The 27,419-nt window shown below is 40.5% G+C and overlaps 1 protein-coding gene across 1 annotated transcript in view; it reads left to right on the forward strand.

Annotated features, from left to right (window-relative positions):
• Window positions 1-661: 661 nt before the first annotated feature.
• Lars1 (leucyl-tRNA synthetase 1) overlaps window positions 662-27,419 on the forward strand; it is a 59,326-nt gene continuing 32,568 nt past the window's right edge. Inside the window, exons 1-15 of the mRNA XM_021650734.2 lie at window positions 662-828; window positions 5,061-5,185; window positions 8,907-8,994; window positions 9,381-9,461; window positions 13,913-14,050; window positions 17,880-18,041; window positions 18,787-18,899; window positions 19,087-19,150; window positions 19,512-19,579; window positions 19,800-20,025; window positions 22,317-22,404; window positions 22,481-22,557; window positions 23,508-23,561; window positions 24,208-24,348; window positions 26,353-26,430. Coding sequence (XP_021506409.1) covers window positions 823-828; window positions 5,061-5,185; window positions 8,907-8,994; window positions 9,381-9,461; window positions 13,913-14,050; window positions 17,880-18,041; window positions 18,787-18,899; window positions 19,087-19,150; window positions 19,512-19,579; window positions 19,800-20,025; window positions 22,317-22,404; window positions 22,481-22,557; window positions 23,508-23,561; window positions 24,208-24,348; window positions 26,353-26,430 — 1,509 coding nt within the window. The 5' untranslated portion in view covers window positions 662-822. The remainder of the gene's footprint in view (window positions 829-5,060; window positions 5,186-8,906; window positions 8,995-9,380; window positions 9,462-13,912; window positions 14,051-17,879; window positions 18,042-18,786; window positions 18,900-19,086; window positions 19,151-19,511; window positions 19,580-19,799; window positions 20,026-22,316; window positions 22,405-22,480; window positions 22,558-23,507; window positions 23,562-24,207; window positions 24,349-26,352; window positions 26,431-27,419) is intronic.

A 27,419-nucleotide genomic window follows, 5' to 3' on the forward strand; every position in this document is an offset into this window, starting at 1 on the left:
GTGCTTTGTAGTCGCTTAATATTTACTGGATTGATATTAATCTGAACACTAGAGAGTAAAAGCCGTCTATCATTAGGTCTGTTCAATAGGATATTTTTGTGCTAACAGAAAGATTTTTAGCATATTTACATCCGACCAATATAGGTACGTGGACCGAGGAGTACTTGAAATGTGGCTTGGGCGTGGTCTGAGCCAAGCTCTGTGAACAGGTGGGTTTCCCATCTCGCGCCTAAAGGTGCAGATTGTTCGGTAAGTACTATTAAATGTCTACATGCTGAGCTGTTGAATGCCACCGGTAGTAATAAATACCCGTGCATAGTGGCAAGCTATAATTAGCACCTCACTCACTGAATAGTAATCAATTCCGCATTCTGGCATCCTGACAGACGGACAGCTCCACAGGGTGAGCAGGTTCAAATTCCTAATCCCACCTCCTTTAGGGCGCACACGCAGCAGGCCATCCCGAACTGCAACACGGATCTTGTAGTTCAACGTACAGGTGACATCACTGCCGGTGTCACCTGGGAGTGGGCCTATGGCTACAGATAACTTCCGGTATCACGATTGTCTTCTGGGAATTGTAGTCCACAGACTCCTGCTGGCCTTCGGTACTCTTGGTCTGGGAACTACAACTCCCTGCTGCCCAGGAGATGACCCCGGCTGTAGTCAGTGAGCTGTGCGATTGCCTCAGCAAGTGTGAAGTGTGTGCTCTGGTGTCTTGGGAAGCAAGACTTCCATTAGTGGGAGCGAAAAGTTGGACCCAGTTTTCTGAGGGAATCACTGGGGCCACTGTGCTAGATCTTGAGTCGTTTGGGCGGAGCCATGGCGGTGAGTTTGGGCGGGAAGAGCGTCCTCGGGTTCGGGCCTTGGAACTCAGCTGGTAGGGCACTCCGGGGCTCTCCACATGCCACTTTTCGCCGAGAAGGGAAGCACACCTTTCTGAAAGATGCCTTTCCCTCGCTTGAGACAGGGATATCCTGGAGAAACATTAGCTTTTCTCACTAGTTGAGCCAGGAGCTTAGTGTCTGCACTTTACATTGACTACTTGATTTCCGAATACGGAATTTCCTCATAAATTATGGTGAATAAAAATAGAGGTAGGTAAGAATACGTAACATTTCAACAACAGCAAAAGTCGGGCATCTCACTGTGAATGTGTTTACTATCTCTGAAGCACTGACTTTTAAATATAATCTTAATTTAAAATTAAGCAGCTGACCGGGTGGCACAGGTTTAGTAGTTTCACCTACACTGGAGATTGAGACAAGAGGATTGAAGTTAAGGCTTGCGTGGGCTGCAGAACGATTTCAAAGCCAACCCGAATAATTAGCCAGACGATTGTCCCGAAATAAAAAGTGAAAAGGGGTGGGGAGCTAGCTCAGTGGTAGAGTTTTTATCTAGCATGATCAAGGCCCTAGAGGTATTCTTTTAGGCGGTTTTTCCTCCTGCCAAGTCCACCTACCCAGGTGGAGGAGCAGAAATGACTGGGAAGGGTATTTCCAGGTAAGAACAATGATGGGAGAATAACCAGAACCAGAAGCGATTGGGCAACGGATACAGAGAGGGAATGAAAACGTAGAAGTAGGTGGGCTGACAGGCTAAGGATTGATGAAAAGGGAATCTGGATCGATAGAAGATCCCTATAGGGTTGAAGAATCTATCTGTCTATCTATCTATCTATCTATCTATCTATCTATCTATCTATTTTTGACTTAGTATTATGTAGTCAGATGAGCCTGAAACTCAGTATGTAGTTTAACCCTGAATCTTCCTGCCTCTTTGTAAAGGGGACTGGATTTCAGGGGTGCAATACTGTATTATTGGCTTAAAAGAAACCTATCTGTACATTTCAGAATATAATGGCTTTTCTCTTCCTTCCTTCCTTCCTTTCTTCTCCTCTTCCTTCTCTTTCTCTTCCTCCTCATCTTCTTTCTTTTTTTGGAAGTGCTATAGGAAATTGAACCTAGTGCCTTGCACATGCTAGGCAAATGGCCTGGAATTAATGTTGCATATCACTGTGAAAGAACAATTTAGAGTTATAGTAAAATCTTTGGAAGTAATGTGGTAGTAGTGCATTCCTTTAATCCCAGCACTCGAGGCAGAGGCAGGCCAATCACTGTGGGTTAGAGGCCTACAAAGTGAGTCCAGGACAGCCAAGGCTATACAGAGGAATCCTGTCTCAGAAAAGAAAAAAATCTTTTGAAGTGATTATATACATGGATATTGATATCCAATGTTGTGTTATGGGAGGAATAGTGTGTGTGTGTGTGTGAGAGAGAGAGAGAGAGAGAGAGCCAGAAAGGAAAAACCACAAGAAAAGAGGCAGGGACTGATTTTTCCATTTTATTCTGGTGATGATACGTGTTTCTGATCCTGCAAGGTTAAATATGTTTAAGGAAAAAGTAATATGTATTCATGTAACACCTTGCAGTTCACAAAAGTATGTTGTGTTCCAAATAGCCTGGAGTGTTGAGAGAGTACTGAACCGTTAGACTGAAAACCCAGATAGAACTTATTTAGGTTTCTGCATCAGAATGTGGTGGAGCCAGGATATGGGCAAAATAACAAGTGAAAGCAGAAATAGAAGTCAGAGGATGGTATCTGTTTATTTTCACCATTTGCCAGCTTGCTATCTGAAGCTCAGATCTGGTGTCTTGAAAATGATAGTCACAGTACATCTCCTTAGGGTTATCAAATTGAGATGCTCTTTATGAAGCTGTCCTAATAACTGCTGAATAGCAGGGCATGGTGCTGTACACCTTATTCCCAACAGGTCAGAGGCAGAGGCAGGAGGATCTCTGTGAGTTTGAGGGCAGTCTGGCCTAACATAGAGTTCTAGGCTAGCCAGTGCTGCATAGTGAGAACCTGTTCCCAAAACAATGTAACAACACGAAACCCAAACCACAAATCAGAATAAATGAACTGCAGAATGCTGTGAATAGGAAAGTGTTTATTATCTGTCTCAGTGATTCTAGTCAGGGAGTGGGCTTTCTCCTTTGCTAATATTTGTAGACTTTTTTATTGCTGGGTATGGAATCCAGTTCATTATGCTTGTGAAGCAAATGATCCACCACAGAGCTGTATCTCCAGTCCTCGTCGTATTTTAAATTTAAAGTTTTTGTTTTATTACTTTATGTGAGTGAGGCTTTTGCCTGTATGTTTGTCTGTATCATGTATGTGTCTGCTGCCCAAGGAGGACAGAGGTAGGCGTTGGATCCGTGGAACTGCAATTACAAGTGGTTGTGAGCCTGCATGTGCTGGGAACTGAATTCAGGACCTCTGGAGGAGTAACCAATGCTCTTAATCCCTGAGCCAGTTTTCCAGCTTCTTTCTTTCTTTCTTTCTTTCTTTCTTTCTTTCTTTCTTTCTTTCTTTCTTTCTCTCTCTCTCTCTCTTTCTTTCTTTTTTTCTTCCCTTCCTTCCTTCCTTCCTTCCTTCCTTCCTTCCTTCCTTCCTTCCTTCCTTCCTTCCTTCTTTTTTCCCTCCCTCCCTCCCTCCTTCTCTTTGTAATGGAGTCTTGCTGAGTTGCTCAGGTGTCTTTGAACTTTCTCTATATCCCACATAGGCCTGGAACTTGCTGTCCTTTGTGCCTTAGCCTCCCAAGTAGGTAGGGTTACAGTTCTGTGCCATCAGGCCTGGCCTGGAGACTCTTGTCACACCTAGAGTTGTGCTACTGGTACCTATTGAGTAGAAACCACATGTGCTTCTTGTAAACATCCTCCAGTCCGCCAGAGTGCTCCTGAAAGCAGAACATGGCACAACCGGTAGTGCATAGTTTGGCCTCAAAAGTCAGGTTTTTTTCCTTCTGATAATGAAAAGATACTGTTAACATTTTCATAGGCCTGAATATAAGTTGCCCTCCAGTTGTGGCTTAGCCAGGTAGAAATGACTGACTTTTGTGAGTACTTTGAAGTATTCATGTGGTCTAATAGGAGCAGTATGCTGGCAATATTAAATTGCAGTGTCAAATTTTATCTGTCTGTCTGTCTATCTGGAATAATGTCTCTCTTTGTAGCCCTAGCTGTCCTGGAACATGCTATGTAGCTAAGGCTGGCCTCAAACTCAAGGTGACCCTCCTGCCTCAGCCTCCTGCTGAGTGCTGGGATTACAAGTGCTGGGATTACAGCTTGTATTTAATTGGTATTTCAAAAATTTTACATAATGATTTGAAGTAGAAAGAGAATTAATCTAATTTTGTTTTTCTGTATGAACAGCACTTTCTTCATCTATTTATGTATTCAACCAACATGTAGTGAACATCCTTTCAGGCAGACCCTGTTAAATGATGTGAGTTAAGTCAGCAGGCAGAGGCCTGATGATTCAACCTGTGGAGTTCGGCAATATGGTATGTTCTGAGGATTGAGTACACAGATTAGGTAAAATGTTGGGTGGAGATGCAAAACACAACTTGAATGCTATCTCTTCTCTGTGTTTTGTTCTATTTTCTTCATTTAAAACATTGTTTTACTTGATTTCTATAAACTTTATCTATTAATGAAGTACCATATGGTGTTTTAATGCGTGCATACATTGTGATCAGGTGACACGCCTATTTCGTCAAACTTAACTACTTTATAGTAGCAGCAGTCTGTCCTTGTTCTCTAGTTTGTTGTGGGTCTAGGTATATTATTATTTTGGTTTTTTGAGACAGAGTTTCTTTGTGTAGCCCTGGCTGTCTTGGAACTCAGTATGTAGACCAGGGTGGCCTTGAACTCACAGAGGTCTGCCTGCCTCTGCCTCCTGAATTCTTGAGTTAAAAGTGTGAGACACTTGCTCAGCTCAATAATTACTTTTTGGTCTTGTTCATTTACATTTCAAGGTAGGCATGGGGAATTTGATTTGTCAGTGAACACTCAGTTCTTTATAAAACTGCTTTTTTTCCCCTCACAGTTTTTCACACAGGGTCTCATGTAGCCCAAGTTAGCCTCAAACTTGCTGTGTGAACTTGAGTTTTTGATCCCCTTGCTTTCACCTTCCAAGTGCTGGGATTACAGACATGTACTAGCATCCCTGGCTCTTACTTTTCAAAGCAAGCCATTCTGTCTTTTTGTATTTAATAGGAGAGAAAAGGAACAGCCAAAGTAGACTTCTTGAAGAAGATTGAGAAAGAAGTCCAACAGAAGTGGGAAGCTGAGAAAGTGTTCGAGGTCAATGCATCTCCCTTGGAGAAGCAGAAGCAGAGCAGGTGAGTCTTTGAAGATCCTCACGCTACCGGGCTACCTGGGCAGGAGGAGGGAGGTGAGACAGTGTGGACAGTGTCTGAAATGGGCTGACAGAGCCGAGTTCCACTGTGGAGTCAGCTCAGACTCTCTATGGAGTTTTCCTAGAATTTGTTCATATTAAGATTTTTTGAAAACGTTTGTGTGTGTGTGTGTTTGCATGTGGAGGTCAGAGGAGAACTTACAGGAGTCAGTTCCCTCCTACCATGTGGGTCCTGAGGATTGGCCTATTTATTTTATATGTGAGTACTCTATTTACATATACACTTGCAGGCTAGAAGAGGACATCAGATTCCAGTACAGATGATTATGAGCCACCATGTGGTTGCTGGGAATTGAACTCAGGTTCTTTGGAAGAGCAGTCAGTGCTCTTAACCTCTGAGCTACCTCTCCAGCCCCACCCTACAGATTTAAAAGAAAAATTAATTTTATTCTCTGTGCATTGATATCAGAATCCATGGGATTGAACAGTTGTGAGCTGCCATGTGGGTGCTGGGAATTGAACCGAGTCTTTTAGAAGAGTAGACAGTGCTCTTAACCACTGAGCCATCCCTCTAGCACCCAGATTTTTTAAATTAATATTTTTTACATTTTGACAGAGGAGACTGTTTTGAAGTTTTGTATTTGTTGACTGATGAAAGGAAAGTTTTTTTTTTTCCTTTGAGATATTTTTACTGATACTTATCTCTAATACAGAAGGGTCACTGTATTTGTTGATCTTATTTTATAAATACTATATTGCTTTTATACTGAGATAATTTGGAGACAAATTGTAGGTGATGATTATTGGAAGGAAAGCAAAGCAAAGTATTGTCCTCTAAAAGAAGGCCACAATAACCTGGCAGTGATGGCACACGCCTTTAATCCTAGCACTCTGGAGACAGAGACAGGCGGATCTCTGAGTTCAAGCCCAGCCTGGCCTATAGAGCAAAATGCCAGGACAGCCAGGGCTGTACAGAGAAACTCTGTCTCAAAAAAAAAAAAAAAAAAAAAAAACCAAGCATTAATACATTTATTTTAAATTAATGTGTGTACCTTTATTTTGGATATGTTGATGTGTTCAAGTCAACATGGCTTATACCATTGGCTTATACCGTGGTGGCTTATACCGTTAATCCTAGCATTTGAGAGGCAGAGGCAAGGAGATCCTTGAGTCCAGGCAGCCTTGTCTACGAAGCAAGTTCCTGGGCAGCCAGAGCTACATAGAGAAACCCTGTCTGGAAAAAACAAAACAGAAGAAAAATATATGTGTTCAGGTAACAGTGGTGGTGGCTAACTGTGAACTTACTGTGTGCTTGGAAGTACCATATTCTTGTTGAATGTTAAGAATTTTAAAACTTGTGTATTTTTTAATGTTTATGGGTGTTTTGCCTATATGTATGTCCGTGCACCATGCGGGTGCCTTGTGCATACAGAGGCCAGATGAGGGTGTCAGATCCCTTGAGACTGGAATTACAGACAATTGTGAGCTGCCTTGTGGGTGCTGTGAACTGAACTGTGGTCTGATGGAAGAGCAGCAGATATTTTTAGCCACTGGACCATGTTCAGGCCCTTGCTTAGCTTCTTAATAACCTTTTAAGGTTAATGTTTGTTTTTGTTTTTTGAAACAAGTTCTCATACTATCCCAGGCTGGCCTCAAACTTGCCATGTCGCATAGAATTACGGGAATTGATTCTTTGCCTCTACCTGGGATTGCAGGCCTGTGTCACCATGCTTGATCTATGGTGTGCTGGGGCTCAGACCAGGGCTTTGTGAATCCTGGGCAGGCACTCTAACTAACTAAGGTCCCCAACCTGGTAAACAGATACAGAGATGCTAAGTAGACATCTCAAAGTTGATAAGAGTTTCACAGGCTGTAAGTCTTTCATACTTCTGCCCTTTTAAGGTTCTATCTATCTATCTATCTATCTATCTATCTATCTATCTATCTATCTATCTATTTGTGGCAGGGTCTCTCCATTAGATAGCACTGGATGTCCTGGAACTTGCTATGTGGACCAGGCTGGCTTCTAACTCACCCTGCCTCTACTTTCCCAAAGTGTGGTCACTGGGCCTGGTTCTGCCCTTCCAACTATTATCCAGGCAAGGCCAGCTTAGTTTCCGATATCTGATGAACTTAACCTGAGACTATAGACTGTTTTTAGGGTTTATTCTATTCTCTTTACTTACTACTTAGCTATACTCAAATGGAATGCATATAGTATGAAGAAATTGCTGGCATACATTATATATTGTTATACCTTAAACAGGACAGTAGTTGGTTGCTTCTGCTGTTTGGTTTTAGAATTTTAGTCCACTTTAAAGAAGTGTAATAAAAAATGAGCCACAATAATGCTTTGCTCAGTAAAAGAGAATTAACTGTTGAGATTTGCAATGATGTTGAGGGAATTAATACTGTGAAAAGCAAATTGCCAAAGTCTTTATGAAGCATACTCTGCTTTATATAAAGTTCACATGATCCACACTAAGTGACTAATTGTTGAAGAGCATATCTGTATTTGTAAACTGTGGAAAAGGAAGATAATGAAAAAGCCAACTTGGAGGATACTGGTTTTCTCTTGTGGGGAGCAGAGAGCACACATGGGTAGCTTCACTGAGTTGTAACTTGGAGAGTGCATTCGTAAGTGCTCAGTTATTCAACCTGGCATAATAAAATGAAAATTTATTTTATTTTAATTTTGAGACAGGGCCCTAGTATGTAGCCCTGTCTGTCCTGGAACTCAGTATTTAGACCAAGGATTCCCTGCCTCTGCCTTCAATCCTGGCTGAAAAATTAACATTTATAAATGCGCTATTTATGCTGAGTGGTATAAATACATAGTTTACAAATACTTCTTGTGAAAAAGGAAGATGGCTTGACACAGCTTTCAGTAAGGTGTGCCACTGCAAGTGCTGCATGACATGTAGGAAGTTTTCCCCCAAGAACTTGAAATTCTTCAAGTGTATTTTTGAGGAAAAAGAAATCTCACTTTTTCAACTAAATCTTAAAGTAGTACAGATTCTTAAAAATGTTAATTTTTAAATTATGTCATTGTTATTCAAATATTTCAGTCTAAGTTAAGCCTCATACTTGCTACAAAGATACTTATTTTCTGTTTTGGATTGACCTCAGGCCTTATACATGCTATGCAAATGCTCTACCATCAAGCTACATGCTCAGCTCAAGGAAATTATTTCATAGTAGTCATTTATGAATGCACGATGTTTAAAAGTCAACCTTATTTTAAATGTTGGAGAGCTTTTAATTTCAGGTTTATAAACTTAAGATTTATTTTTTTGAGGCAGTCTTACTGTATAGCTTTAGCTGTCCTAGAGCTTTTTATGTGAGCCATGCTGCTGGGCTCACATGCACAGAAACCCACCTAATTTGGTTCCTGAGTGGTGAGATTAAAGGCATGTACCTCCATGTCCAGCCCAAACTTGTTAACTTCTACCTTTTGTATTATGCACATGAGCTGTTTTGCTTGCATGTAAGTGCTCCAGTGAGTACAGGGAGCTGTCCTGTGGTTGCTGGAAATCAAGCCTGGGTCCTCGTAAGCACTAAACCATGTCCTTAAACAACTAGACTTTAAACAGAATACTCATCTAACCAAGAATCCTTTCCATCTTATCATTTATTGTGAAAGAAATTTAACATTTCCTTTTTCATACTTTTTTATTTTTATTTTTTACCTGACTATTTTGCAGCAAGGGCAAATACTTTGTCACCTTCCCATATCCATACATGAATGGACGCCTTCATTTGGGACACACATTTTCCTTATCCAAGTGTGAGGTAAAACTTTTGTTTACTAAGATGGGGTAGGGAGGGTCTATAATAAATATCAGATTGAAGAAAATTACATGTATAAAATTTATTTTCTAATAAAGGACTTCAAATTCTTACTTTTAAAGAATAATTTTGATTGTTTAATTTTTATAGTTTTGTTTGCATGTGATGTGTATATTTGTTCAGGGTTCTAAACATGTTTGCATATTTAAAATTTCTGTATTGGTGAAAAACTGTAAAAAAAAAAAGTAGTACACTAGAATTTTGCAGCGACAGACTATCTGCTGCTTTCAAAGCTGGGAAAAGTGAAATTAGTGCTGCTGTCAAAAGTTAGCATTTTGTGTACATGTACCATCTACACTTATACCTGAAATTTGATTTTCTTCCTGTAGTTTGCAGTAGGATACCAGAGATTAAAAGGAAAAATCTGTCTGTTTCCATTTGGGTTACACTGTACCGGTATGCCTATTAAGGTAAGATTTGCTCATTGGGTCTACCCTTTAGCTTAGAGTAACAGTAATACTGGACATGGTCTAGGCTTGGGATTTTCATATTGTGCCATATTACATTAAAGTTTTCTATGAAATAGGTTGAATTTGTTACAGTGAAAGTTAACTTAAAAAAAATACCTGCTGGGCTAGAGAGATGGCTTGATAGTTAAAGCACTTGCCATGCAAGCCTGATGACCTGAGTTCAGAGCCCTGGAATCCACCTAAAAGCTAGACACAGCAGAGCATGCAAGTGTGTCAGCTCAGTGTGCTCCAGCCAGGAGATGGGAAGCAGAAGATTGCCAGGAGCTCAGGGTCAGCCAACCTGGCATATAAAGCAGTGGACAAGAGACTGTCTCAAGGTAGAGGGCCAGGGCTGACACCTCAGGCTGTCCTCTGACTTCCACACATAGGCTCATGCATGTGCCCTCACAAAAGTACATTAGCCAGGTGTGACAGGGCAGTAGTCTCCGTTCTTCAGAAGCTGATGCAAGAGGATTAAGGGTTTACGGCCAGTGTGAACTACACTGTGAAACCCTGTTTCAAAGAAAGAGAAAAACACAAAGCACACAATAATGCAGAAGTGATTTCTATGTTATCTTTAATGTGTTTTGAATAATAGATGTGTGTGTGCGTGTGTATATTTGTTTTATTTTATTTTTTGTCGAGACATGGTTTCTTTGTATAACTGCCTTGCCTATTCTGGAACTCACTTTGGGGACTAGGCTGGCCTTGAACTCACAAAAATCTGCCTGCCTCTGCCTCCCAAGTGCTGGGATTAAAGGTGTACCACACCGTGCCTGGCAATAATTTATATTTTTATATCTGTTGGAATTGGGTAATAATTTCTAACAAGTAAAATATATAGTGAAGTATACATTTGTACACACGGAACAACAAAATAATACATATCATATTTTGATCATTTTTGTAAGTTCATGTCTTCATGTCTTGCTGATGAATGGTAATGCACACCTTTTTTTTTTTTTAATATTTATGTATTATATATACAGCGTTCAGTACTGCATGCCAGAAGAAGGCACCAGATATTATAGATGGTTGTGAGCCACCATGTGGTTGCTGGGAATTGAACTCAGGACCTCTGGAAGAGCAACCCATGCTCTTAACCTCTGAGGCATCTCTCCAACTTGGTAATAATCTCAGCATTCAGGAGGTAGAGGCCGATAATGCTGTAGTTTTTTTCTCCTGTCACCAAGCCCTTGGAATAACTCAAAATATATTTACAAATAGGCTCCTCTCTGACGAGCTCATAACTTATATCCTGTTTATTTCTTTCTGAGTTCTGCCATGGTTCTTCAGCTCAGGTACCATGTGTCTCACCTCTTCCTGGGTGAATCTGCTGTGCCTGGCTCTATCCCAGAATTCTTTCTGCCTACTGATTGTACCACCTATTCTACCCTTTCCTATAGACTGTAGGCTTTTTATTGACAGGTGTTGCATCCATGCAGTACACAAGATACTCTTTCTACATGCCAATGGATGTCTGTGAGTTTGAGGCCAGCATGATCTACACAGTGACTTCCAGGCCAGCCAAGTCCACATAGTGAAATCCTGTCTCAAAAAACTAAAACAATCCTAGCACTCAGGAGGTAGAGGCCTACAGATCTCTGAGTTTGCAGCCAGTCTGGTCAAATAGTTTACACAGGCAGTTCCAGAAGTCTTCCGTAGTAAGACCCTTTCTCAAAAACAAAACAAAACAGATCAGAAAAACAGAATTGAAAAGTGTTTTTTTTGTTTCTTGTTTTTTGTTTTTTTTTTGATACAGGGCTTCACTTTATGGCTCTGCTGTTCTGGAACTCATGTATACCAAACCAGCCTGAACGTACAGAGATCCAGCTGCCTCTCCTTCCCAGTGCTGGGATTAAAGGCATTAAGTCACCATATCTGGCTGAAAATTTTTTTTTTTTAAAGTAATAGAATTAGTTTTTATGTAACTCAGGCTATCCTTGAACTTTTAGTATAGCCAGGATGACCTGCCCCCACCTTGTAAGTGCTGGGAATACAGGTGGTACCAACATGCCTGGTGTGTATGGTATGGGGGCATAGAACCTAGGACTTCATGTGAGTGAGGTAAGCACTGTGATGCACTCCCAGCCCAGGAACTTTATTCTCCAGCTTGTTGTTTTGGCAAATGTCAGACTTGCAGAAGAGGTGAAAGGATGGCACAGGGAATATGTAATTTTTTTGACTTACAGTCTGCTGCCTTTGCTTCAGCTCTGGCAGCTTACATCTAGGCACTCAAGTCTTACAGTTACTCTGTATACTTTTTGAAAGTGAGTTGCTGATGTCATGCTATCCACCTGACTATTTTAGCAGGCATCTCTCTCTATAGAGTATAGAGTGTGTCTGTTTTATAGTGTGTATCTCTTTTGTAGCGTGCATCTCTTTTGTAACATTCATTGCTTGTGATGTGCATCTTTTTTTGTAGTGTTTATTTTTCTTTTGTAGTGTGCATCTCCTGTAGTCTTCATTTCATTTGTTGCATGCATCTTTCTTTCTTTTTTCTTTTTTCTTTTTTCTTTTTTTGAGCCAGGGTTTCTCTATGTAGCCCTGGCTGTCCGGGACTCACTTTGTAGATCAAGCTGGCCTCAAACTCACAGAGATCTGCCTGCTTTTGCCTCCCTGAGTGTTGGGATTACAGGGGTGTGCCACTGCATCTTTGCATCTATGCTGCATCTTTCTTTCCTTTAGAGCATGCATCTGTCTTGTGTGCATCTCTGGAGAGCAAGGTCGTTCTGTGTATCACTGCAGTCACCTTATCTGTTTTTGATTGAGTACTAATGTGATGTCAGCTTTGTCTACTCTGGAGTTAAGTTTCTGTGGTCATCTCAAGATGTCTTTCCTGGTTGCAGTTTAACAATTTTTTTTTTGTGGGTTGTACTTTGCATATAGTTCACTTTAGACCTTGTTTGTCATGATATTAGTGCTTGGGTTAGGTAGTTTGAAAAGAATACTACATTGTACTTGAGAGGCAGAAGTAGGCAGATCTCTATGAGTTTGAGGCCAGCTTGCTCTACAAAGCGCATCTAGGACAGCCAGAGCTACGGAGTAACCTTGTCTTGAAAAACCAAAGAAAACAAACTACATTGATGAAGCATAAACTTCCACTGTGTCACATCAGAAAGCAGCTTGTCCCATTTTAGTAACATTAAGTTAATACATTATAGAGTTCCTCATTCTAAGGGTGTCTTCTTTTGTAATTAATAAGTAGCCTACCCAGGTGGTGGTGGTGCACACCTTTATTCCTAGCACTGGACAGGCAGAGGCAGCTAGATCTCTTGAGGCCAGCCTGATGTACAGAACGAGTTCCAGGGTACCCAGGGCTCAGAGAGAAATCATGTCTTGAAAAAAAAAAAAAAAAAAGGGAGTCTATGGGGACTATGGGACTATATTGAGAACCCCAGAATGGCCTATTATTTAGTAACCTAGTGGTTTGAACATTTTCCCATGATCATGGCTTATTTTAATTACTGTATTTGTGGTTGTAAAATGATGACTTTTTTGTATGTGTGAACCCAGGGTCTTATACATGATAGCCAAATGCTTTAACACTGGGTCACAGCTTCAAACCAATTCAAACCAATTGGTGATGACTTTACCCCCTTTCAGTATTGGGTTTTGAGGTGGGGCTTTGCTTTACTAGGTAAATAGTCTGTCCATACCTGAATTATATCCATATTTCTTTTTATTTAATTTTATTTTGAGACAGTTATAAATTGCCCATGATGGCCTTGAGCTTGTAATCCCAGTGTCTCAGCCTCTAGAAAAGGCCCTTGAGGCCCAGTTCAAATAGTTTTTTTTCTAGTTGTATCTTACCTATTAACTGAAACTTCTGGATGTAAGAGCCCTTTCCTACTCTCATAACCCTGTCTTTTTGATGTTTTTCCTATTTTGGGGAGTGAACTCGTGGTATAACTGGAAGAGCTGTAGTAGAAAGCCCAGTTCTGTAGCTTGTTAGCTTATGTCCTTGGGTAAATCACTTTGTGGTAGTGTCTGTTTTCTAATGGAGTATTTGTCCTGTCTGCCTAGTGGGAGTGCTAATAACTAACAGAGGGTAAGAATTTGTCTTCCACTACAAAGACAATAGTAATCTTTAAAGTGAGAAACCTTCCCTAGTATTGTTTCCCAGAATGACATGCTGTGTTTTATGTACCTTTGCATTTCTGCTGTGTAGTGTAATAGCATGCCAACCCTAACCCTGAGTACTGTAGATAATGAATGAAATACAAACTATATTCGTGTATTTTGAGGTATGTGACTTACATCGTTTGGGTTTTCTTTTCTATAGTGGTATGGTGTATAATGGTATGTATGTGTAGGTGTTAAACGAAGTTTCAAGCAACCAATTTAAGTTGGCCTTGGAAACAGCTTTATTTCCTTGAGTTCTGAACTTGGCTCTCTCTAACGCACTGTAGGCATGTGCTGACAAACTGAAAAGGGAAATAGAGCTGTATGGTTGCCCTCCTGATTTTCCAGAGGAAGAAGAGGAAGAGGAAGACAGCGGCGTTAAACCTGGAGATATAATAGTGAAGGATAAAGCCAAAGGAAAAAAGGTGTGGTGGTTATTTACATTTCAGTGAACATTTTCGCCTGTCTGGTTTATTTGTACTTGCCCAGCACTGGCACTGTGGGGGGCATAGGAGATGGTCTGGTAATTTAGAGACAAGGCTATTTATGTGGCTCTGTGGTTAAAGAGTTCTCTGGAAATTGCTGCATTTTCATCCTAGCACTGCGTTGTTGAGCTGGAAGCTAGAGGCAGAAGCTTGTGGGCCAGCTGGTCTGGAGTCAGAGTATCGAACAGCAGACAGACCTTGTCTCAAACAATGTGGAAGGCAAGGAATGCTACCTCCACATGGATACTGAGGACTGCGCACAAACATGCATCATGTATATACCCACAGCAATGAAAAAAATACCAGATCGGGCTGGAGAGATGGCCTGGCTGTTAACAGCACTGCCTGCTCTTACAAAGGGCCCATGTTCCATTCCCACCTGCATGCACATGGTATACAGACATACATGAAGGCAAAACACCCATATACATAAAAAAATCAAATCAAAATATCATCTGGCTTTAGTTTTTTTCACTTTAATTTAATGTATTTTTGATTTAAAAGAGTTTCAAGATAGCACAGCATTGCAGCATAACCTTTGCCCACCTCCCGTACACAGTCATTCTACCTAAGCAGCTAACTGTAGTGCCATGCTGGATACTAAACACTTCACCTGAAGTGTTTTTAAAACAAGAACTTTATTTCCAAAGATTTATTTTTTTAATATATGTATGTGTGTTTGTGTGGATATGTGCAGGTGTTTACAGAGTATAGAAGGAGCTGTTGGAACCCCTGTCGCTGCAGTTATAGGCAGTTGTGAGCAGCCTGACATGGTTGGGAACCGAATATTGTGTCCTCTGCAACAACAATATGCATTCTTAATTGCTGAGCTGTCTCTCCAGCCTCCTTATTTGAAATAGAGTTTGTGTGTGCATGTGAACGGGGATAGGAATGTCAGGTCTGTGCACAAGCACCTGTACAGCCTTCTTGCTGGCCTCTCATTTGAAGTCTTATCCATCTTTTTTCTAATGTCTTTTCTCTGACTTAAGAACCATTTGGGGTAGAATGGGGGTTAGGAGGGCTGGAGAGATGGCTCAGCAGTTAAGATCATGTGTTTCTCTTGCAGAGCATCCAGGTGTGATTCTCAGCACCCACACACATGGCAGTTCACAACTGTCCATAACGCAGAGTTCCACCAAGCCATCTCATTCTCTCTGTGCTTAACTAGAATTCTTGTGAAAGAGCTTGTTCTTTATCCCATTTCTTGGTCAGGGATTTTGTATCCACCTGGATTCATTGGTGTTTATTCTTTGGGCTATTAGATGTTGTCAGGGCTTTTCTGTATGCTATTGTTTAAGTTGTATCTCTCATTTGTGTAAGTTTTTTTTTTTTTTAAAGATTTATTTATTAATGTCAGTGTTCTGCCTGCATGTCTGCTTGCACACCAGAAGAGAGTACCAGATCTCATTATAGATGGTTGTGAGGCACCATGTGCTTGCTGGGAATTGAAATTAGAACCTCTGGAAAAACATCCATTGCTCTTAACCTCTGAGCCATCTCTCCAGCCCTGCTAGGAGGTCTTGTGAGTGGTTCCTATGCCTGCCTGCCTGCCTTTCTTCCTTGTATATATTCATTAATTTATTTACTTAATTAGGTATTTTGACAGTCTTACCTTGTAGCCTAGGCTAGCTGTGAACTTGCAATTCTTCTGCCCTAGCCTTGTTTGTGCTAGGATGACAGGCATGTGCCTACTCTCACCAGGTTCTCTAAGCTTGTCATATTTTCCCAGTTTCAGCCCTAAAATCAGTTGCTGCTCCAAGGAGCTGTTGTACATTTAAAAATATATTTTATTTGGTTTCTTATGCCTCTACCTCCCTTCACCCCAATTCCTTCCAACTCCATGTAAGAGAGAATTTTATGTGTAGTAAAATTTATGTGTAGTAAAAGAAGGTTAGTGGACAGAGGGGGCATAGTTCTCTTTCGACTACTTCCCGTTGGTTAAGGTCATCGGGCTTCTTGGGGCAACTCTAATCTTCATAGTCAGGATATCTCCACCTTCTTATCAAATTGCATCAACAGTAACCAGGAGCAGCAGTGGGGGTTGGGGAACTGCAGCAGCTGCCTTCTTCTTCCTTGGAGCACCCTCCCTCCCCATCCCTCTTTCTGGGCTCTGGCATCTATTCCCTCTCAGAGGCTCCCGAAGTAAAGTGTCTGCCGCTGGCAAAGATCATGCTCCTCTTCAAGTCTGTAAAAGGCCAATAGTCTGCAGCTGAGGACAATCAGAGGCAGCCACACCTGGGATTAAAACAACATGTTTACATAACACTTGAATTTTTAAAGAAACCAAAACTCCACTATAAGGAGCCTTTATTTTTTGTACTGAGGAATAGTATTTAGAAACTGAGGTCTGAGTGTGAGGTGTGCTCATTGTTACTGTGAAATTGCTGCTTCTGTGCCTCTCCATGCAAAAGAACAAGGAAATTATTCACACACATATTTCTCTTCTATACGACTCAATTATTCTATTCTGTTCTGTTCTGTTCTGTTCTATTCTGTTCTATTCTATTCTATTCTATTCTATTCTATTCTATTCTATTCTATTCTATTTTCTACTTTACAATCTTCATGTGCATATATGTATACACATATCTATATTTATCTGTTTGCATAAAAGCAAGTCAATTCACAGTGATAATCTCTACCTTCATTGTAGCAGCTTGGAGATCATTACAGCCTTTCCCCTTTGCTTCTATGTGATTCCTCACTACAGCACTGAGGCACCTGGCTGTTACTGTGTCCCATGTGTTTACTTATTTGTTCAGTCCTACTATACTTACAAAATAGTTTCAAAATTGCTACAAAGATGTTTGAGAGAAATAGTTCTATGGACTAAAATTATATTCAGTGTATATAATTACTTTTGTCTTTAGATTCTCATTAACACAATGTTTCCAGAATTGTTTAGTTTACCTCTTTCCTCAACTCTTTTTAGTATGGCCATGCCAGATATTTACAATGTAGATAGATACATTTTTTAAGGTCTGCATCCTGTATTTTCTCCAAATCCTGCTTGAATTAAAAAATTTATGTGTAGTAAAATTTTCTCATTTTCAGTATATGTAGTTAGGTTTTGAGCAATGCAGAGTCATGCCTCTGCCACCATTGTTATGCAGAACAATTCTCTGTTGAGCAACAAACCCTTTGGCCACCAGTTTACAGCTTTTCATTTTGATTCCATTTTTTTCTTTAAAAAAAGTTTAGACTTCTTTACTTCCTTTTATGTGTATAAGTGTTTTGCTCACATGAAAGTGTGATGCCTGCAGGGATCAGAAGACTGCATTGAATACCCTGCAACTCAAGTTGTGGTTGAGCTACCACGTGGGTGCTGGGAACTGAACCCCGGGTCCTTTGCAATAGAGGGAAATTGGGAGCAGTTTCTTTTATCTAAGAAAGGTACAGAAGAAAGGAAATAAGAGATTTTGGTGCTAAGTTTGTCATGATGATGGTTCTTAGTGGTTCTATGCATCTTGTTGTTACTGGTGTCATTTTGCTGATGGACCTCCTGACTGTATAGTGGACAAAATAGTATCCACATCCTGTGGTATTCTGATATATCAACAGTGTTGATGTTAGGCAGGGCAGGTAGATCCCTGAGAGATATCCTGATCTACATAGTGAGTTTCAGGCTAGCTAGGGCTACACAGTGGGATCCTTTCTTAAAAAGAAACAAAGGAAGTACCAAATGGGCTTACTCAATTAAAATTACTGCAGTCCTGGGATGCTGAACAGTTGCTGCGTATGCTTTAATGGAATTTGTGTTTGTCTGTAGAGTAAAGCTGCTGCCAAAGCAGGATCTTCTAAGTACCAGTGGGACATCATGAAGTCCCTTGGGCTCTCTGATGAAGACATAGTGAAATTTTCCGAAGCAGAACATTGGCTTGATTATTTCCCACCACTGGCTGTTCAGGATCTGAAGAAAATAGGTTTGAAGGTACACTATCACCTTCAATGTTGAAGAAAAGTAAAAGGCATTTACTTTATATCATTTTAAAAGATATGGATCACTGTTTAACTTACAACACTACATTTTGGCTGAATGTCACCAAAAATCTGAATTAGATTGGCAACTAGTGGGACTTAATGTGAGGAAGAAAAACTTCAGTATTTGTCTTGTCATGATATATTAACAATTGGTAGAAAGAAGTTTTATTTAAAGAGTATGAATACACCAAAGTTTAACTCATATACTGCCTATATTAGCTAACTTTTTTTTTAAGTTTATTGTAAATATTATGTGTAAGAATGGTTCTGTTTTTGTTTTTCTAGATAGAGTTTCTCTGTGTAGTTCTGGCTGTCCTGGAACTTGCTCTGTCGACCAGGTTGGCCTCAAACTCAGAGAAGGATCTACCTGCCTCTGCCTCCTTAGTGCTGGGATTAAAGGCGTCTACCACCAGCCAGGCTGTCCAGGACAGCCAGTGCTACACAGAGAAACCCTGTCTTGAAAAACAAAAAACAAAACAAACAAAAACAGAAGCCATCTACCACTACTGCCAAGCAAGTATGTATATTAATTAAACAACTTATTTTAATGATTCATATGTACTAATATGTGTAGCTGGAAACTTTTTTCTTAATAGTTGGTCTAATTTTAAGTTGGAATAAGTTATAGAAAGGTAAAAGATTGACTCATAAGAATCCTTATTTATGAAAATGGTCTTTCCCTCTTCTGTCTACAGGTAGACTGGCGACGCTCCTTTGTCACCACAGATGTGAATCCTTACTACGATTCCTTTGTCAGGTGGCAGTTTCTCACATTAAGAGAAAGAAAGAAAATTAAATTCGGGAAGCGGTGAGTTTATTTTCTTTCAGCATAATACACTAAAAATCATAATTCTTTCATTACAATTCAGTTTCTGTATCCTATCTCTTCTTATTTTCTGTCTCTCCACCCATCCATCATCTGTCTGTCTAATCTCTTTTCTCTTTTTCATCATTCTCTTCTTGTTCTATTGTATCTTTTGTTTTATTTTTTTTAGGTACACCATTTATTCTCCAAAAGATGGGCAACCTTGCATGGATCACGACAGACAAACTGGAGAGGTGATTATCTGGGACACTGAGTAGTAACTGTAATACTCTTTGTTTTTTGTTTTGTTTTTCAAGACAGGGTTTCTCTGTGTTGGCTGTCTTGGAACTCACTCTGTAGACCAGGCTGGCCTCAAACTCACAGAGATTGCCTTCCTCTGCCTCCCAAGTACTGGGATAAAAGGACTGTGTCAGCACCGCCTGTCTCACTGTATTGCTCTTTAGTGTGGCCACACCATGGGTTCTTCATTGAGAGGAAGAATTAATTCCCATGTACAAGAATCCATGTCAGAAATTTGAAACGGATCCGTGCATAGGCTAGCAAGGTCGAGTCCCCATCTTTCTCACTAGGTCTTTGCCTTGTTTACTTGTTTAGGGTGCTGGACCTCAGGAATACACCCTGGTGAAACTGAAGGTGCTTGAGCCACGCCCATCAAAATTAAGGTAGGTTTGCTGGGAGTCACTGCTCAACGGCCTGTTTGCTTGTCTCTTTACTTTCTTCTCTTCTTTTCTCTTGGAGACAGGGTTTTGCTTTGCAGCCTAGTGCTCTTGCCTCATGGGTACTGAGATTGTAGGTGCTATTATGCCTGGCTTGCTTGATTGTTGAGGGCATCCTGATGAAGGTATCCATATATGAATATAAATATGTGCCTTTTCTTTTTAGTGGCCTAAAAGGGAAAAATATTTTCCTAGTAGCTGCTACCCTCAGACCTGAGACAATGTTTGGACAGACAAACTGTTGGGTTCGGCCTGATATGAAATATATTGGGTTTGAGACAGCAAATGGTGATATATTCATCTGTACCCAGAGAGCAGCTAGGAATATGTCATACCAAGGCTTCACCAAGCACAATGGAGTGGTGCCTGTTGTGAAGGAGTTAATGGGAGAGGTAAGTTGGGGAACAGACTCCATTTTCATTGTATAACCAGGAAATATATGATATAATATAATATAATATAATATAATCACCTAGAGGTGGAGTTAGAAAAATATCAAAAACCTTGTAGTACAGTATAGGTGAGATAATGTACAGGGTATTTGTGTTTTGCTGACTTTTTACATGTACATCACCTCAAGCAAACCCGACCCCAATCAAGGCACAAGCTGCTCACGGTTTTCTAGAAGGCCCTGCCATGTAGAATATGAGCTCAGCCCTCCAATGGGGCCTCTGCCCCGACTTCACCGGTGATAAATGCTGTCTTGAACTTGACCTAATGGAATCATTCTATGTGTCCAGCTAACCCCAGCATTCTGGTTGTGGGGTTTGTAGGCATTGTATGTAGCTGCTCCTTTTTATTTACTGTATAGTAAGTAGTCGCTGCATTATCCCTAAAATGGTGTTTTTGGATTTTGTTTTAACTTAACAAGTATTTGATTGAAAAACACATAGTTCTTTGGGTCAATAAATCCATGAGAATAGTGTTTTTAAAAACATTGTCTGTGTTCTTGAGGTTGAATGAGAACTACTTTTCTTCCAGTTAGTAAATGATGTCCTTGGTTTGTTTGTTTCTTTTTTTTGTTTTTTAAAGATTTATTTATTTATTATATATACAGTGTTTTGTCTGCATGTATGCCTGCAGGCCAGAAGAGTACATCAGATCTCATTATACATGGTCATGAGCCACAATGTGGTGGCTAGAAATTGAACTAAGGACCTCTGGGAGAGCAGCAAGTGCTCTGAACCTCTGAGCCAGCTTTGCAGCAGCCCTGTCCTTGGCTCTTTCTTCCTTTCATTGATTGATTAATTTATTGATTGATTTTTCAAGATAGGGTTTCTCTGTATAGCCTTGGCTGTCCTGGACTCACTTTGTAGACTTGGCTGACCTTGAACTCACAGAGATCTGCCTGCCTCTGCCTCCCCAAGTGCTGACCTCCCCAGTCAGGTGCTTGTGCCAGGCTTTGTCCTTGGTTTCTTGATAAATAACCTTTAAAAATTTTTTTTTAATTCAATTTATTTTTTATTTTTATTAATTACAATTTATTCACTTTGTATCATACCTGTAGCTCCCTTCCTCTTCCCCTTCCAATCTCACCCTTTCTCCCTCTTCTCCATCAATGCCCTTCCCCCAGTCCACTGATAGGGGAGGTCCTCCTCCCTTTCCGTCTGATCCTAGTCTATCAAGTCTCATCAGGACTGGCTGCATTTTCTTACGCTGTAGCCTGGTAAGGCTGCACTCTTCTGAGGGGGAGGTGATCAAAGAGCAGGCCAATCAGTGGTCCTCATGTTTGTTTGTTTCTTTTTCTATTTTTTTTTTTTTTTTTTTTGTTTTTTTGTTTCTTTGAGGCAGGGTTTCTCTGTGTAGCCTTGGCTATACTATACTATACTATACTATACTCCTTTGTAGACCAGGCTGGCCTCGAACTCACAGAGATCCGCCTGCCTCTGCCTCCTTGATGGTGGGACCACAGGTTTATGCTAGGGTGCCTGGCTGGCCCTCATGTTTCTTTAAGAAAAAAGAAATGGATATTTAAAACAATTATTTATTATTGCTAGTGTGAGGGTAGGGTCATAGGTGCATGTTCCCCAGTACACATGGAGGTCAGAGGACAACTTTGTGGAGTCATTTCTCTTTTTCTATATGTAAATTATGTATCTTTATGTAGATTCTGGGAATTGAACTCAGGTTGTCAGTCTTGTGTGGTGAGCACCTTGCTAAGCAATCTTGCTAGCCCATTTTGGACATTTTGTAGTTCTTGCTATGGATCGTGGTACTGTTGTTCTCAAGAAATACAATATCATATATTAGTATACTAAGTTTACTATTACGTTGTTAAGTTTGCTATTAACATCATTTAAAATTATTTTTAACTATTTAAAATCATAAAATAATTACTTTTTCTATATTTTATATTGTTTACTTAGTGGAGAAATTCTGAACACTTATGTTTTGAAATGTGTCTCTTTCAAATTATTGTGGTACTTGATACTATTGCCAGGAAAAGCTAATGAACAAACAGTACTTCACAGACTTCCCTTTTTTGCTGTCAGAACATCTAAATCATTGTGATTTTCAGCACGTCGTTAACTTCAGCAGCTGCCTTGAGCGAGTTGATGTCAGTCTCGGGAGCTTATTCCTGTGCTGTTTTCAACAGAAGCTTCTTGACCTTAAAATTGTAATGTTATCCTAATTTTGTCACGATAGCTCCATTTCTTCATGTTTTTGCTGCTCTTTTACATAGGAAATCCTTGGGGCTTCACTTTCTGCACCCCTGACATGCTACAAGGTGGTCTACGTTCTCCCTATGCTCACCATTAAGGAGGATAAAGGTACAGTCGTTGCTGTTAGAATGCTTTGCTAATGGAATTCTTACTGTATCACTTAATTTCACTCTGTCTCTTAAAGGCACTGGCGTGGTCACAAGTGTTCCTTCCGATTCCCCGGATGATCTTGCAGCACTCAGAGACCTGAAGAAAAAGCAAGCAAGTACCTGTTTCATGCCCTTGTTTTAGATTCAGCATGACGTTAGTGAGGTGCTGCTGAGCTGCTTCGAGACAAGGCTGAGCACACACACGCTTGTGTTCCAAACTGTTACCTCTGACCTGATTTTCAGTGTTCGTATGTTTCTGTGGTTGGAATTGTGAGTACAGTTCTGTGACAGATTTGGAAAGGCAGTGTGTGTGGTGTGTGCACCATCACTCAGAGGACAGACCAGCACACATGGTGTTCTGCGCTTCCACTCTCCACCTTCCTCTTGAGTCGGCGGCTCCCGGAGCCTGGAGCTAGGCTGGTAGGCAGCAAGTCCCAGAGGATCTTCTTGTCTCCACCGTGTGCGGTGCTGGGATGACAAGGATGCCTGGCTCCTCACATGGGTGCCAAGGATTTGCCCCAGTGCTCACACTTGTGTAGGGAGTCCTCTCACCCACTGACTTAGTCTCTCAGCCGCCGAAAAACATCTTCTATTCAGTTTCATGACAGCTAAGAGTATTACCCTTAACTGGATGATGTCTGTGTGCATTTTTACATCTGACTGTGGGTCCTATAGGCATGTTCAACCTGTGGCCTGTATCACAGGGAAGCTATGGGTGGGGCTCAATGAAAAAAATCATAAACTTATTTAAAACAGGGAGTTTTTTTTGTAAGTTGATTGCACAGTTCTTTATTGGGAACTATATAGATGACAAGTTTTTTCACACTGTCAAAATATTAGACACAATTGAAGGTCATTCACTTTAAAGTAAACTATATGGTCAAAACATAATGGAAGAGAAATTTGAAGCCAGGCAAGAGGGAGGCTGAGGCAGGAAGATCTCAAGTGTAAGACCAGTATAGGCTATGTAGTAAACATTAGGAAACAGTTGAGTTTGCTTTTTTTATCGATTTTATCAGTAACAAAACTGAGCATTAATGTTAACTTACTGAATTTCTGTAGGCCTTACGAACAAAGTATGGAATTAGAGATGACATGGTCCTGCCATTTGAGCCGGTGAGTATGTGAGTGTTCACAGGCTTCACAGCTCTTACTCAGAGGGAAAAAAGAAGCACTGACATGTTTTCCTTGCAAGAAAAACAAACAATTGACAGGGTTTCAAAATAAAAGAGGGAATTGTGATACTTTAATTTGATAATTTAATATTGTAAGTAACAGCAAAAAAAAAAAAAATTAACCATGCACATTTTTGTCCCAGTTGGTACCTGCAATCGAGGAAGAAACAGCTCTTTAGTCTCATCATGTTCACAGTATGATTAATTCACTGCACTGTGAAGTTAGCATCGAACATACCTAGCCGTGGTTGTTTCTTCTGTAGCCTTGCAGAACTGCTTAGTGGTTCTTGCTTTCATGTTACTGCCTGCAGAAGAAGTCATAAGATTACTAGCAAATGACTCTCATTGAAGAGTCTGGGAGCGTGAGCTTGGCATGCTCAGTGCCCTGGAGTGATCCTTAGCACTGGGAAAGACTCCAAGAGTTTAATATAAACTTGGAACCATCACTAAAAATAGTTCACATTGCCTTGTTTCTTGCAGCCTTAGTGACCGTGGGCAGTGGGTGAGAGGCGGGTCGGCGTTAGTCCACGGCTGATTTGTGTCTGCCTTTCAGCATGAATACCTTCTGGTGTTCCTGTTCTCTACAGGTGCCAGTCCTTGAAATCCCAGGGATTGGAAATCTTCCTGCTGTGACCATTTGTGATGAGCTGAAAATTCAGAGCCAGAATGACCGCGAAAAACTTGCAGAAGCAAAGGAGAAACTGTATCTAAAAGGGTTTTATGATGGTGTAAGTCAGAGTTTTTGTTGTTTTTATTTGTAGCTTTGTGCTCTGGTGTTTCTCCTATTAATTTAACTTAAAAGAAAAAGAAAAATTCAACATAGTTTTTGTATCACATTAACTTGAAAGAGACAAATACATTTTATTAAAAATTTTCAGTTTTAGGGCTGGAGAGATGGCTCAGAGGTTAAGAGCCCTGGCTGTTCTTCGAAAGGTCATGAATTCAATTTTCAGCAACTATATGGTGGCTCACAACCATCTATAATGAGATCTGGTGCCCTCTTCTGGTGTGCAGGCAGAATGCTGTATAAATAATAAGTAAATCTTAAAAAACAGAAAAACCCAAAACTCTTTAAAAAATTTTTTTTTCCAGTTTTTTTTATCATGTCCTTTTCAGAAACATTTCCAAAAACAATTTTTTTTTCTTTTTTGGTATGTCCTGGGAATCTCTAAGAAATGAATTTCTTGAGATATTTAAAACAAGTTCTTGTTGTTACACAGTACAACTCTAAAGGTTGACTTTGATCCCAGCAGTTGGGAGGTGGAGATAGATGGATGTCTTCATTTCAAGCCCAGCCTGGTCTACAGAGTGAGTTCCAGGACAGCCAGGGCTACACAGAGAAACCCTGCCTTGAAAAACCAAAAAAAGAAGGAATACATTTTTCAGGACTGGGAGATGACATAGGAGCTATGTGCACTTACTGCTTTTGCGGAGGATTTGAGTTTGATTCCCAACACCCACGTGGTCGCTTACAGTAGTCTGTAACCCCAATGCCAGGGCATCCAGTAGCTATGCATGATCTTTTATTGCCTTTTTCTTTTTCATTTTTTGCTTATCCGTTTTATTCAGTCTATTAACTGACTTGTTGATGCCTCCTAAGTGCCAAGTGAGGACAGCAAAGCCATCCTGAGCTTCCTTTCTACGTTCTGCCCTTGCTGATGTGCCTTAGATTTCCATGGGAAGGCTAAACTAGAGGAGGTGAAAACTCAGACACGTGTTAGCCACTTCAGGTTGAAATGAATGTTTTTAAGGACACCAGAGGGAATGTTTTTTTATTTTTATATTTCTCTTTTTCTAGATAAACAAAAATTAGCTTAATCTCTTTTTTTAAAAATCAGTTGTATACTGCATTTGTAAGTAAGTGCTTTATTGCTGTGAAGAGACAGCATGATCAAGGCAACTCTTACAAAGAAAGCATTTAATTGGGGATTGCTTACGGTTCAGAGGCTTAGTTCATTATTATGGTGGAGAGCATGGTGGCATGCAGGCAGACACAGTGTTGGAGAAGTAGTTGAGAGTTTTACATCCCAATGTGAGAGAGAGAGACAGACTGAGAGGCTGGGCCTGGACTGGACTTTTGAAACCTCAAAGCACACCTCCAGTGACACACTTTCTCCAACAAGGCCACACCTACTGCAGCAAGGCTACCGCTCCTTTTCCTTCTTGAGCAGTGCCCCTCCCTGATGACTAAGCATTCAAATATACAAGCCTATGAGGGACATTCTATTTCAAACCATGGCAGTATTTTGAATGAAAGTAAGAGCCAACACTTAAATATCTTAAGAATATTTATTTATTTAGTATGTTTCTGGGTGTTTTGCTTGCTTATGTGTACGTATGCATGCATGCATGTATGTATGTTTGTTCACCACAGATGTGCCCAGATCTGTGGAGGTCAGATTGTCAGAAACTGGAATGACAGATGCCTGTGAGCCACCATGTGGGTTCTGGGACCTGAACCCAAGTCCTCTGTAAGATCAACAAGTGCTCTTAACTGCTGAGCCATCTGTCCAGTTTTAATTTACTTAATTCACAAAATAATGCTGCAGAGTGGGCATCAGGTAAGGAAATTGTAGCACAAAGAGGCTATGTGCTTTACTCAGGGCCAGCAGAAAGCTTGTGGTAGGGTTAGGATTCAGACGTGGCAGCTTTGCCCCATGATCTGCGCCTGCACAGGGAAACTTGAAGCAGATTTTAATTGTTTTGTATGTTTCCTCCTCTCATCCTTGTAGGTAATGCTGGTGGATGGATTTAAAGGACAGAAGATCCAAAACGTAAAGAAGACTATTCAGAAGAACATGATTGACGCTGTATGTGGTAGCCTGTCCTCAGGAGGCTGCTTGGGAACAGCAGTTAACTAATAGACCTAAGAGTACTATTAGCAGTGAGTTCTGTGGTGGTACCTAGCATTGTGTACAAACACAGCATAGTTTTATGGCAGGAAATTTATTTATTTGCAGCTCATGTAACTTAACTTGTCCTGGAGCAGGGATGAGGTTATGCTCTAACATATAGCCAACATGTGCCATGTGTGGAAGAGCATGCTTGTCATCTCAACGTTTAGGAGGTAGAGGCAGGGAGATCTCAACTTCATGGCTAGCCTGGGCTACACAGGCCGTGTCTCAGCCTGGCTCCTCCCCAACAACAATAGTAAAACAAAAGGCAAACCCAAACAAAAGCAAAGCTAGTGTGTGCAGAGAACTTAGGTGATGGCTCTGTAGTGGCCATTTTAGAATCTGTTACCATGGTTGCATCCTTTTTATTTTCACCTCCTTAGTCCTCCTTTGAAAGAACTCTGCTTTGTTATTTACCACTTAAGGTTTTGATTTTTGAAAATCACACTGACCCATGATACAGAGACCGTGTTCTTTATATTTACTGAATTCAAAAGACAAAGCTGGGTATTGTGGTTCACATGTGTAACCAGGAGGCAGAGACACACATACATACACACAACATCAATAGAAAGCAGTCATTTACTCTGTTCTTTCACATTCTTCTTAATTTCTCATTGGAGAGGAGAGCTTTCAACTATGTTGCTTATTGTAATACTGATCTCCAACTGTTACTCCTGTGTGTCTCTGTATCTCTTGGTTTCTCTTTCTCTCTCTCTCTCTCTTTTTTTTTCTGAGACATGGTCTCACTTTGTAGTCTAGGTTGACAACAAACTATTGGCAATCTTTCGTTTTAGCCTCTTAAGTGCTGGGATTACAGGTATGAGCCACTCTGCCCAGCTCTTTCTCATAGCTCTCTAATCTAAATGCTTATAATGTAGTTTTTTTTTTTGTTTGTTTGTTTT

The sequence above is a fragment of the Meriones unguiculatus genome, chromosome 2, assembly GCF_030254825.1.
Source record: "Meriones unguiculatus strain TT.TT164.6M chromosome 2, Bangor_MerUng_6.1, whole genome shotgun sequence".
Classification (NCBI taxonomy): Eukaryota; Metazoa; Chordata; class Mammalia; order Rodentia; family Muridae; genus Meriones; species Meriones unguiculatus.